Here is an 11,367-nt window from a genome sequence, read left to right as displayed (position 1 = left end):
CTTTGAAAAATCCAGTTTCCTGATTGGTCCTCTGGTCAGGTGTTTGGTTCCCTTTGTTAACCCTTTACAGGTAAAAGAAACATTAACCCTTAGCTATCTATTTATGACACCACTGCCTTACAATCTCACCTGTTCCTAAAGCTGAGCAACTATGGGACTATCATACCAGTCCTAGATGATCTGGCACCCCTAGGCTATTCTCTACAATGGGAATAATTGTGGATATGATGGACATCATTGTCCCTGGCAGGATCTTGTGACACTAACAGATAAGTGTCACGATTTCTATAGCATTAGGAAGAGTCAAGGAAATCTTACATTCTACTTATTTATTTATTGGCAGTGCATGTTACAACCCACTCTAGTGAAGAGTTCAGTGTTACTTTGCTAATTCTGTGGCTTCATGGTGTTCTGGTAGGGGGAGAATGCGGAGTGACATTTCTCGTGCCCTGCAAGGTTTCCTATTCCCACAAAACGACCATCTTGCTTCCTTCTTTCACCCAATTATCATCAGGTAGTAGGGAGAGGTGAAAATAACAAGTGTGTAACCTCTCAGTTTCAGGCAGGACCACATTTTCTCTTCTCCCGTCCTCCCTCCCCTCTTACTGGCTGGGCCACAGCATCAACTCTTCAAGAGAAGCAGCCCTTTCTCCTAAGCCAGGCCTGGCCCAAGTTGCACCAGTATCCTCCAACTAGGGTAAGGAAAACAGCCCTCTCCAAGCAGCTGTTTCCACCCAAACTGTCTGGTAGAGGGCACTGAGTGGTGCAAAGCACTCTCTTCCCCATCATCACTGTTTGTCATGGAAAACATTACCTTGACTGCATTCCTGCATTACTTCCTGCTCCTGGGAACGAAATTTATATTCTTCCACATGGCACACGTGCTCTCTTCTCATGTTAGTCAGATGCAAAAATTCAAGTGATTTATTCTCTTCGGGCAGTTTTCTGACATCTCCATCCCATTGCTGCCGTGTAGCATACAGCATAAATTTCCAGTGATGTCTCATTTCAATATCCATATGCTCCAGCTCCCGGACACCTCTCCTGCTGTGCATGAAGGATCCAGTACTGTTTGTTAGATACAGAGCATCCTCTGTTCCAAGGAAACAATTCAAAAACCTATTAGAATCAATGGAAGACTTTTCCATTGGCTTTAAATCAGGCCCTCACTGATTTTAGTGGGAGGGGAGGGGGCTCAACCTCTAACAAGAGGTATTCAGCACCTCTGTGGATTGGGTCCTAAATCCGAAACTGTGAAATAGGGTGTAGAGTAACCTGTGTTGCTTTTAAACATGAATCACAGTTTATGGAAGACCAAAACAAAATCTGAAGATGGGTGTTGAGTGGGGCGGAGGGAATCGCACAGTTTAATGTGAGATTGAAGTTTTGGTACAGGACTGAAGTGTAGGAAGAAAATGCTACACTATGCATCATGGAAATACTATATACCACAAACTATTTGTACAAAGGGCTATGAAGTTAAACCTCAGTTCTAAAAATCTAAAGGAGGCAGCTTGATTACTTAAAGATCATTAAGGGGGATGGAGAAATGTGATTCTCAGATTTCCAATTATTATTTTAATCTGCAAAGTTCTTCTACTACAAGTCCATGCACTGTGTGCATGAAGGAAAGAACAAAAACTGAGCTGTACCTGTGTGTGATAACACTAACAGCAAACTGTAAATATGTTTTAAGGCTCTAAATTTTGATACTTTTTAAAAAAAATAAACTGTACAAATATGTGTATAAAAAGCAGCATTTTTTTCAAACCATTTTAAATTAATTTGATGTCCAGTGCTGGTTTCAAACTTTACAGATTTGTAACTTTAATCAAAAGAAGTCAGCCACCAAATGTGTTTTTTAAATAAATTATTTTAAATAAACAATGTCCTAACAATCCCAACTGTTAACACTGTACCCAGTTCTGATCCCTGTCTTGTCATAATGAAGTTCTGTTAGAATGAGTTCTTGCTTGGTGCCTTTTGTGTTTCAGTTTTCATTTTATGGACAAAAGAACTGCTGGAGGGGGGAAGAATATGGTCTGTGTATCGTTTGCTGTACTTACATAAAAAGGAGTACTGAAAACCAAATGAATTCATTTGTAAAAGAGTGCACTGTTTCTATAGAGAGATTAAATTTTTTTATCTGGGACTTCTGATGTGTTCTGTTATTTTACAGTACATCCATGGTTTTCTTCACAGATGATGTCTAAGCAGTCCATGAAGGTTGTCATTACCACAGAACAGTAGTTTTCAACCTGTGGTCTGTGGACCCCTGGAGATCCGTAGACTGTATGTCTAAGATTTCCAAAGAGGTCTACCCCTCCATTTGAAATTTTTTAGAGGTCTGCAAATGAAAAAAGGTTGAAAACCACTGCAATACATAAATGAAAAGTTGTTATTAAGAACTGCAGCTCTTAGACCTGATGCCAAAATATCAGGATCTTATGCAAATATCAGACTCTTCTGAATAACACACACACACCTAGCTAGTCTCAAGGAATGGATCAGCTCTTAATTGCCTACAGCCAAATCAGGACATAACAGTATTGCTCTAGCTATGTAAGAATTCTCTGTTCTCTTTATGGTCCCAGTCACTCTGTAGCTAACATCCTCCAGTTCTCCCAGTCTACAACTTCGCAGCCCCAACCCTGGATGCTACATAACCTTTATATGCAAATGAAGGGATACTCAATGAGCAATTCTGACTACTGTCAAGTACTCTTTCTTTACTCATACTGTTTGTCACCTTCAAATTGCACAGAAAATGCTGCCTGTTTTAGTTATACTCACATTATGTAAAGTTTTATATAAGTGACAGAACTGAAATCCGTATCATTTGAGGTTAATATAACCAAGACAGCCTGCTGCACACAAATATATTAATGTTTACCATTACAAAAAATGACATTTTGTCTCCATTCTGTAAAATTGTGTTGCTTTTGGGAGGCATATGGTGCATTTGCTTGCCATACTGTAAAAGTGTTATTGCTTTTAATCTAAGCCATTGAAAGAGTGCCCAGATATTCCAACAATGGATGTCTTATAATACTCATCATTATATTAATAATAGCTTGACAAACCCAAAACAAAATTACAGCACAGCATCTACTGACATGGAGACATACACATAGGAACCAAACTTCAAAAATAACTGTTACACTATCTTTGGTACTCTTGGATCATATCTTATGTATGGTTTGGAAGACCAAATGGCAAGCCACTACTATTCTCCCCATTACATACCAAGCCTGGATCAACCAGAAACAGGCTAAAATCTGTAACACTCACTGCTATTCATGAATTTGGAAAGCATCACAGCTGTGCCAAGTTTAACTACAGGTAACTAATACATGACTCGTTAAATAAGGAGGAAAAAATCCCAAAAATTGTACCAGATTAAAGTCAATAATGTACAAAAACTAGGGCTGGTCAAAGATTTTTCCATCTAAATGATTTTTTAATTGAAAATTGGGTTTTGCGTATAGCAAATTTTTCACTAATGGTGTCTGCCCTTTGTGGACATTTTTAATTTTTCATTGAAACACTGAATGCCTGAAAATTGATATCTTGGTTTTTAATTTTTTGCCAAAAATGAAGTTTTTCATTGAAGGAAAAAGCCTTGTCCAACCAGTTCCAACAAAAATGCTCCAGCTCGGCAGGAATCCATAAGCTACCCAGCAGCTAACCCAGGTGTAATTTTTTGACCATTACTGTCTATATGACAGTAGCACTGTCAGAGGTTGTAGGCATGCAGCAGAACCAAATTTCTCACAAGGGGCTTGAATGCCCTAACATATGGTGGAGGGGCATTAGGGCCACAATGGAGCCAGAGTCCCCAGAAGGAGTGCTGACCGAGAACTCTCGGAGGTAATTTGTAGTTTTAGAAAGCAATGGCACTATAAACAAAATTTCTCTCTCCAGTTTTTCCTTAGCAGTAGTTAGCTTTCTGGCTAATGTGGTTTGGAACCAATTACACAGGCTACCTCTATACTTTAAGGAGGGTGGTATAATTCCCAGCTTGATGAGACGTACCCACTCCAGTTCTGATCAAGCTAGCATGCTAAAAATAGTGTGTAGCCATAAGAGGGGCTAGCCACCCCAAGTACATGCCTAGAGTTTCTGACAGGATTATACTTGGGACAACTAGCTGCTTGCCCCACTGTGGTAGTTCAATCAGAAGTAGTGCACGTATATCTCCTCAAGATGGGAATTACATCCCCAGCGTAGACATACCTTTAGTTAAAATTTAAGAGGGACAAACTAAACAATTTGACATTGATGTAGCATTAAATAGTGAAACAGCTCAATACCTTACAAACCCCTCTGAGGTGTCACACTTTTCTCCTGAGGGCAAGAGTCTTTACCTCTTCCACAACACAGCTCCTCCTGCCATGGTAAAGCCAAACGCTGAACTGCCATAGGAAGTCCCACATCTCTCTTGCCCTGGAGAAGACGCAAGCAGCATAACATTACCAAGGGCAGTCAGATACTAAACACACAATAAGATGTACCCAGAGCTCTATTCACCCCTAAACACACCAAAAATAATAAATATCGTAGCAAGAGAGGAACATACAGAGTGACCAGATGAACTTCCTGAGATGCAGGAGATTCTTGTGTCCTATAACAGCTCCCCAAATCCTACCCACTAATTCAAACTTTGACTTTATCTGGTGCTCTCGGTAGCAACAGGGAAGTGGGCAGGATTTGTCTCCACTTGATAAGACCCTCTAACACAAAGCCAAGTGTCAAAAGACTTGCCTTAAGTCTTTTGTCTACAGTCACCTTTGTTCTTTGGAGGAAGTTTATCTACTTGATTTTTACATAAAGTGGCCATTAAATACCAGTGACCACGTCAAATGATTGTGATTTACCTCTTTAGAGCTAAGAAAATGTAATTTGCCAAGATTCCACTTCCAGAGGTTTTCGTCAGTGTCCTGAAAAGTTTGCAGAACAAAATGAAGTATGTAAGGGGTGCAGATAAATGGAACAAACAATCCTACAACATGCCATCTAAACAGTGTGGTAACAAGACAGTTTTAAGTACCAAATTCATTAAAGGTCATTTTTATTAATTAAAAAATGTACAATATTTGTAATCTTATTTCCTTAAAGAGAACACTGTCAAATAGTTTAGGCCTTTGATTAGCCTGTTATTTTTATACTGAAATATATTCAGAAAAAAATAATTACCAAACCTAACTTGAAAACACAAAATCATCTCTGATAAAGTTTGCAGATAACACCAAAACTGGGGGAGTTGTAAATAATGAAGAAAACAAGTCACTGATCCAAAGCGATCTGGCTTGCTAGTAAAATGCGTATCGTTTGCACCCAGCTTAACACAGCTAAATGTAAACGTATACATCTAGGAACAAAGAATGTTGGTCATACTTACCCGATGGAGGACTCTATCCTGGAAAGCAGTGACTCTGAAAAAGATTTGGGTATTGTGATAATCAGCTGAATATGCGCTCCCAGTGTGGCACTGAGGCCAGAAGGGCTCATGCCATTTTTGGACGTATAAAGAGGGGGTCTTGAGTAGTAGCGAGGTTATTTTACCTCTGTATTTGGGATTGGTGCAACCACTGCTGGAATGCTGTCTCCAGTTCTGGTGTCCACAGTTCAAGAAAAATGTTGATAAATTGGAGAGGGTTCAGAGAAGAGCAGTGAGAATGCTTAAGGGTTAGAAAACATGCCTTATAGTGATAAGCGAAATGGATTGAGCTCCTTGAGTCTAACAAAGAGATGGTTAAGGGTTAACTTGATTACAATCTATAAGTACCTACATGGAAAACAAATATTTAAAATGGGCTCTTCAATCTAGCTCAGAAAGCCATAACACAATCCAATGGCTGGAAGTTGAAGTTAGAGAAATTCAGACTAGAGGTAAGGTGTACATTTTTAACAATGAGCATAATTAACCATTGGAACAGATTCAAAGGTTTTGGTGGATTCCCCATCACTGACAATTTTTAAATCAAGACTGGATGTTTTTCTAAAAAATATACTCCGTTGGGGAAGTTCTATGGTCTGTGTTATACAGGAGGCCAAACCAGATGATCACAATCCCCCTGTCAGTCTTCGAATCTGTAAACAAATCTAAACAGAACAAAAAAAATACCTTTCCCTTGCTGGTAGAAAATACTGCACTACAAGAATGTGGTGGTACATAAGAAAAGTTACATTGACAATGAAAAAAAAGTTATAAAGAGTAGGCTGTATAGAAAAGTCTGTACAATTTGTGGAGAGAAATGCAAAAAGTGAAACAAATAGCAAAAAATGACAAATAAGGGATACAGAATTCCCAACACATCAGAATTCCAATCCTGATAGAAGTTTTCAGGCATTCCCTCTATATTTATAATTTTTCATTCCTGGTAACTTTAGGTGGTATTAGCTACATTATCAAGAATTTTTTTTAATATATATAGTCTATCTAACGTCACTTTTTACACATTTTATCTTAGATGGCTCATGGGACAATTTAAAATACATCTGTGTGGTAATGCTGAGTTCTCTAATTTCATTAAGACACAGTACATCTATGTTTTTATATAAATTCTTCAGCATCTGCAATGACTGTACATCAGTGGATTGTGGGTGGATTGCTGCCCTCTTCTGGATAAGAACATAAGAACATCAGAACAGCCGTACCGGGTCAGACCAAAGGTCCATCCAGCCCAGTTATCTGTCTATCGAAAGTGGCCAATGCCAGGTGCCCCAGAGGGAGCGAACCCAACAGGCAATGATCAATGATCACTCTCCTGCCATCCAGTTTCATCCTCTGACAAACAGAGGCTAGGGACACCATTCCCCACTCATCCTGGCTAATAGCCATTTATGGACTTAACCACCATGAATTTATCCAGTTCTCTTTTAAACACTGTTATAGTCCTAGCCTTCACAACCTCCTCAGGCAAGGAGTTCCACAAGTTGACTGTGCGCTGTGTGAAGAAGAACTTCCTTTTATTTGTTTTAAACCTGCTGCCTATTAATTTCATTTAGCGACCCCTAGTTCTTCTATTATGGGAATAAGTAAATAACTTTTCCTTATCTGCTTTCTCCACATCACTCATGATTTTATATACCTCTATCATATCGCCCCTTAGTCGCCTCTCTTCCAAGCTGAAGAGGCCTAGCCTCTTTAATCTTTCCTCATATGGGACCCTCTCCAAACCCCTAATCATTTTAGTTGCCCTTTTCTGAATCTTTTCTAGTGCTAGAATATCTTTTTTGAGGTGAGGAGACCACATCTGTACACAGTATTCGAGATGTGGGCGTACCATGGATTTATAGAAGGGCAATAATATATTCTCAGTATTATTCTCTATCCCCTTTTTAATGATTCCTAATATCCTATTTGCTTTTTTGACCACCTCTGCGCACTGCATGGACATCTTCAGAGAACAATCCACAATGACTCCAAGATCTTTTTCCTGACTCGTTGTAGCTAAATTAGCCCCCATCTTATTGTAGGTATAGTTGGGGTTATTTTTTCCAATGTGCATTACTTTACATTTATCCACATTAAATTTAATTTGCCATATTGTTGCCCTATCACTTGGATGGAGTATGTATCAGCTCCTTGTACTGACTCAGCTCTCCATTAGATCACTGGGCAGGGGAACAATGTCTTTTGAACAAAAGTCTTAAATTCCCATCCAATTCCTATCTAGTGACTAGGGAGAATGTGCCTTCATGGCCATGAACGGTTAGAAACGTCTCCTTACAGGGTGAAATTCACCCCTGTGCAGAGACTCATCCAAGATCAAGGCACAAGGCCCTACTTGAGAACTTAACTGGTGCATATGTTTTGAGAGGGGTTCTCCACACAGGTGAATTTCGTCTTCCTGGCTAGTTGAAAGCATTGTAATTTACTGTTAACCTTAAAGACAGCAAAAAACAAACAACACAGGAGTCAACAGTGATCATTAGAAAGGAACTGTAGGAGCAATCAGATCAACAAGAAAACATGCAAATCTCTGTTGTAGACTACAAAATATCAACTAAAAGTTGTACACCACAAAATCTCAATTAAAAGTTCTACACCAAGACCCCAATTCTACAATCCACATGGCAGACCTTTGGACCACCCACTGACACCAAACTCATTTGCAATGCGCTGCCTTAGGAACACTGATTTACATTCCAAGCCTGGCAGTCACCTGTCTTGGGCCAGTGGGAGCTGAGTAAACCATGGAGGGAAGGACAGTCTCCTCCTATCTGTATTGCTGCTGCTTTGCACAGGAACCTCAATCATAATCAGAGCCCCCATACTAAAACAAGTAGCTATGAATAATTGAACTGTTGCTTTTAGTTTCATTATAGCAATTATGATTGAATATAATCTCTGGCCAGCCAGTAAATATTCAGAAACAGAAAAAAAAGTCCCACCCATTTCTCCAGAAGGAGGGGTACTGACTGAAGGATTAAGATTTAAGATTTTGGATTAGAAATTGGTAGCAGCATCCGCCAGAAGAAACCAAGCGTCTATGGACTGAGGAATGTTCTAGCATCTGGATCCTATATGGGGTAATGGCTAGCCAAGTATCAAATGAGCGTTGAAGACTACTGAAATTTGATTAAAAACAAACAAAAAACCTTTAACGTGGCTTAATGCATCAATTCACACTCATTGTACACAGCAGTGAAAGAGCATTCTCTCTGTGCTTCACAGAGCCAGGTATTTACAAAGAGTGCCTTAAACCTAAAGGGTTGGGAGGGGCGAGGGGGGCTGAAAATAATGTAACATTTTAAGAGCTGTTAAGGCAACAATATTTATACTGAGATAGGAATCAGAGTTATTTAAGGAAGCAAATATCCTTGATAATTTGACAGGACAAATGGCAACATTTACCCAGTTATATTGCTGGATCATACATCATTGGGGAAAGGCAGGAGCTAAAATGTTTTCCCTAACTCCAGGTTGGTTCAGTATTTCCACATCCTTGTCTAAGGACCACAGGTTTATGTGGAGCTATACAACTGAAATTTACAGCTTCCCTATACTGCAGGGAAGAAACACCTCTAGGGATGAACTGATAGTCTATTTCACGACTCAGTCAGTCTCTGGCCTTTGCTGAAAGTGCGCCCCAAAAAGAGACAATTAGTGCCAACTAAGTGAAAAATCTCTGACCCTATACATTTTTCTTATATAATCCAGATCTCTCTTCAAACTGTTGGCATTTCCGGGTATATTTTTGGGCTAAACACTGAACCTGATCTTAACGGTGAGTTCAGTGTTGATAAGAAGATGAACAGTAGGAGGAAGGCTAATGGGTTTATGTAATGAATAGTGAGTTTTGATGGTTGGGAGTTTCCTACAATAAAAAGGTTAGGTGGAGTGTGAAAATTTTTGTAGTCAACTGTACAATGAGACAATTGGATGACAATCTGCATTAGAGCTAACATCAGTCTATTTATGAGCTGTTAGCAATGACAGTCATATGTCCCCTGCCTTTAACAGCCTGACCTCCTGAATTGTCTGCACATTACTTCTGCATCATTAATTTGTCATGTTTGCTGTTTATTAGTCTCTCTGGTTTTGCTAATCCCACAGATGGCATGAAATCAGATAAGTCATTCTATCATTTCAAAACTAGAAAATAAAGCTGTAACTATGATTTAAATGCTTAGGGCCTGGTTCTTTGCTGCCTAGCAGATTGTGTAGTCTCCCCTATGCAAAGTGGATGTGGTATGCTACCATTTTGATCTGTAGCATTTTACATTTACTTTGCAATCTCTTTGCACAGATAAAAATTATTTCACAAGATGCCATTATGATCCCTTTATGCTGCTCTCATAGCATGAAGGCCAAAATGCCCCCTGGGGAATTGCTCCAGCAGCGCAGATGGTCCTATGCTGCCCTCCTGTACAGCCACCGGTGCCAGGATGTGTTGGGTGTGTGCCTAGTGCAAGAGTAGATGGAGGCTATTCTGGACTGTGAGATGGCCAACTGGTTAAAAAGCTGTTTGAAGGCAAGTTTTAAGTACGGAAATTTGCTGATATGGTGCAGTATCTCTTTAAGGCTCTTACAAGTACCTTTGAAGAGTAATGAAGCGTTCAAGAGATCTCTGAAACAGTGTGTCTAATATATAAAGACTAGATTATTAATGTTTTAAGTTTACATAGCATGTTGTATTGAACACAATAAGAACACAATAAAAAACAACGGAGGGAAAATTACTTGAAGTATGTTAAGAATGGGGACAGGAGTTATACTTTCCATTAACAACTGTTAAAAATAAATTTGTTTCAGATTTCAGAGGAGTGGGAGAGAGCAAAGTGGATGTACAATGCTTCAAATCTTCATTAAAATAAGGGAGGAACTCATCTACCGCTGCTGACAGTACAAATTCATTTAGTGAGGCTAAATGATTCACACTGTTCTCAAACTGAAAATTACTTAAACTACACTTAAATGCAGGGGAAAACAACTATAATTTATTTTAATATCTTGTGGTAAGGGAGGAGATTAAGCATTAATGTGAAATTTCTAATGTCCCTGATGTAACTGGTATTCTTCATATAGGAGGAAGGGGGTAAGAATGTGAGTTGATATATTTCACTCAGTACGGACTGTTGAACACCTGAGTCGCCTTCTTGTTCACCAAATCCAACCACCTGAAAATTCAAAGGCCAGAGGGTTACCAAGAAGACAGTAAAAGTTTGAATGCTTAAAATCTAGGGTAAGCATATTTTAGCTAAGCATTAAGTTTCAATCTGGACTCCATGGACACTCAATAACCATAGCAGTACAGACCAAATTAAGGGTATGTCTACGCTGCAATCAGAGGTATGACCGCAGCCCATGTAGACATACCTGCACTAGCACTGATCTAGCTAGCTCAAACAAGAGTAGTAAAGCCACAGCCACACGGGCTAGCTGATAGCCACTCAACAATATACCCAGGGTTCTAAGTGGGTTTGTACAGCTTGTGCTGCCAGTGCTTCGCTGTTATTGTTATTCACACTAGCTAGAGAACAAAACTAGCTCTAGTATGTCTATGCTTTGCTGCAGTCCCACCTTTGATTCCAGTGTAGACGTATCCATAGGCTTTTACTTCTTTCTGCAACTTCAGAGTTAAGTAATTTATTCCTAATAGTATGAAAATTTTATATAGACAAAATTAAGATTTATTTCCCTCCTCTGACATGGGTTTAAAGCAGTAACAAGAGTTCAGATGTTAATAGCTGTGAAAGTAGAATTAATTATATTGTAAAAATAAGAATGGATTAAAAAAATGTTGTATGTGCCTTTAAGCAGAAATAAGAAATGTTGAAATACAGGTGCCAGGAAAAGAAACATTAGGCATAAACAAGGTGCTAATGGCGAAACATTAACAGAAGATTGGTAATAGT

At 39.1% G+C, this 11,367-nt stretch overlaps 1 protein-coding gene and 1 long non-coding RNA gene across 2 annotated transcripts in view; both read right to left on the bottom strand.

Moving 5' to 3' along the window:
• Positions 1-1,563: 1,563 nt before the first annotated feature.
• LOC142047082 (uncharacterized) lies at positions 1,564-4,399 on the bottom strand. The gene is made up of 2 exons (XR_012656229.1): positions 4,314-4,399; positions 1,564-2,347 (listed from the first exon to the last, which is right to left on the bottom strand). It is a non-coding gene; the product is annotated as an uncharacterized LOC142047082 (long non-coding RNA).
• Positions 4,400-8,650: 4,251 nt separating this feature from the next.
• LOC116825217 (nardilysin-like) overlaps positions 8,651-11,367 on the bottom strand; it is a 104,039-nt gene continuing 101,322 nt past the window's right edge. Inside the window, exon 32 of the mRNA XM_075067619.1 lies at positions 8,651-10,629. Coding sequence (XP_074923720.1) covers positions 10,450-10,629 — 180 coding nt within the window. The 3' untranslated portion in view covers positions 8,651-10,449. The remainder of the gene's footprint in view (positions 10,630-11,367) is intronic.

Source organism: Chelonoidis abingdonii, chromosome 7, assembly GCF_003597395.2.
Source record: "Chelonoidis abingdonii isolate Lonesome George chromosome 7, CheloAbing_2.0, whole genome shotgun sequence".
NCBI classification, from domain to species: Eukaryota; Metazoa; Chordata; order Testudines; family Testudinidae; genus Chelonoidis; species Chelonoidis abingdonii.
Note: the sequence above shows the minus strand (reverse complement) of the source record. Positions and strands in the feature narration are given on the sequence as shown.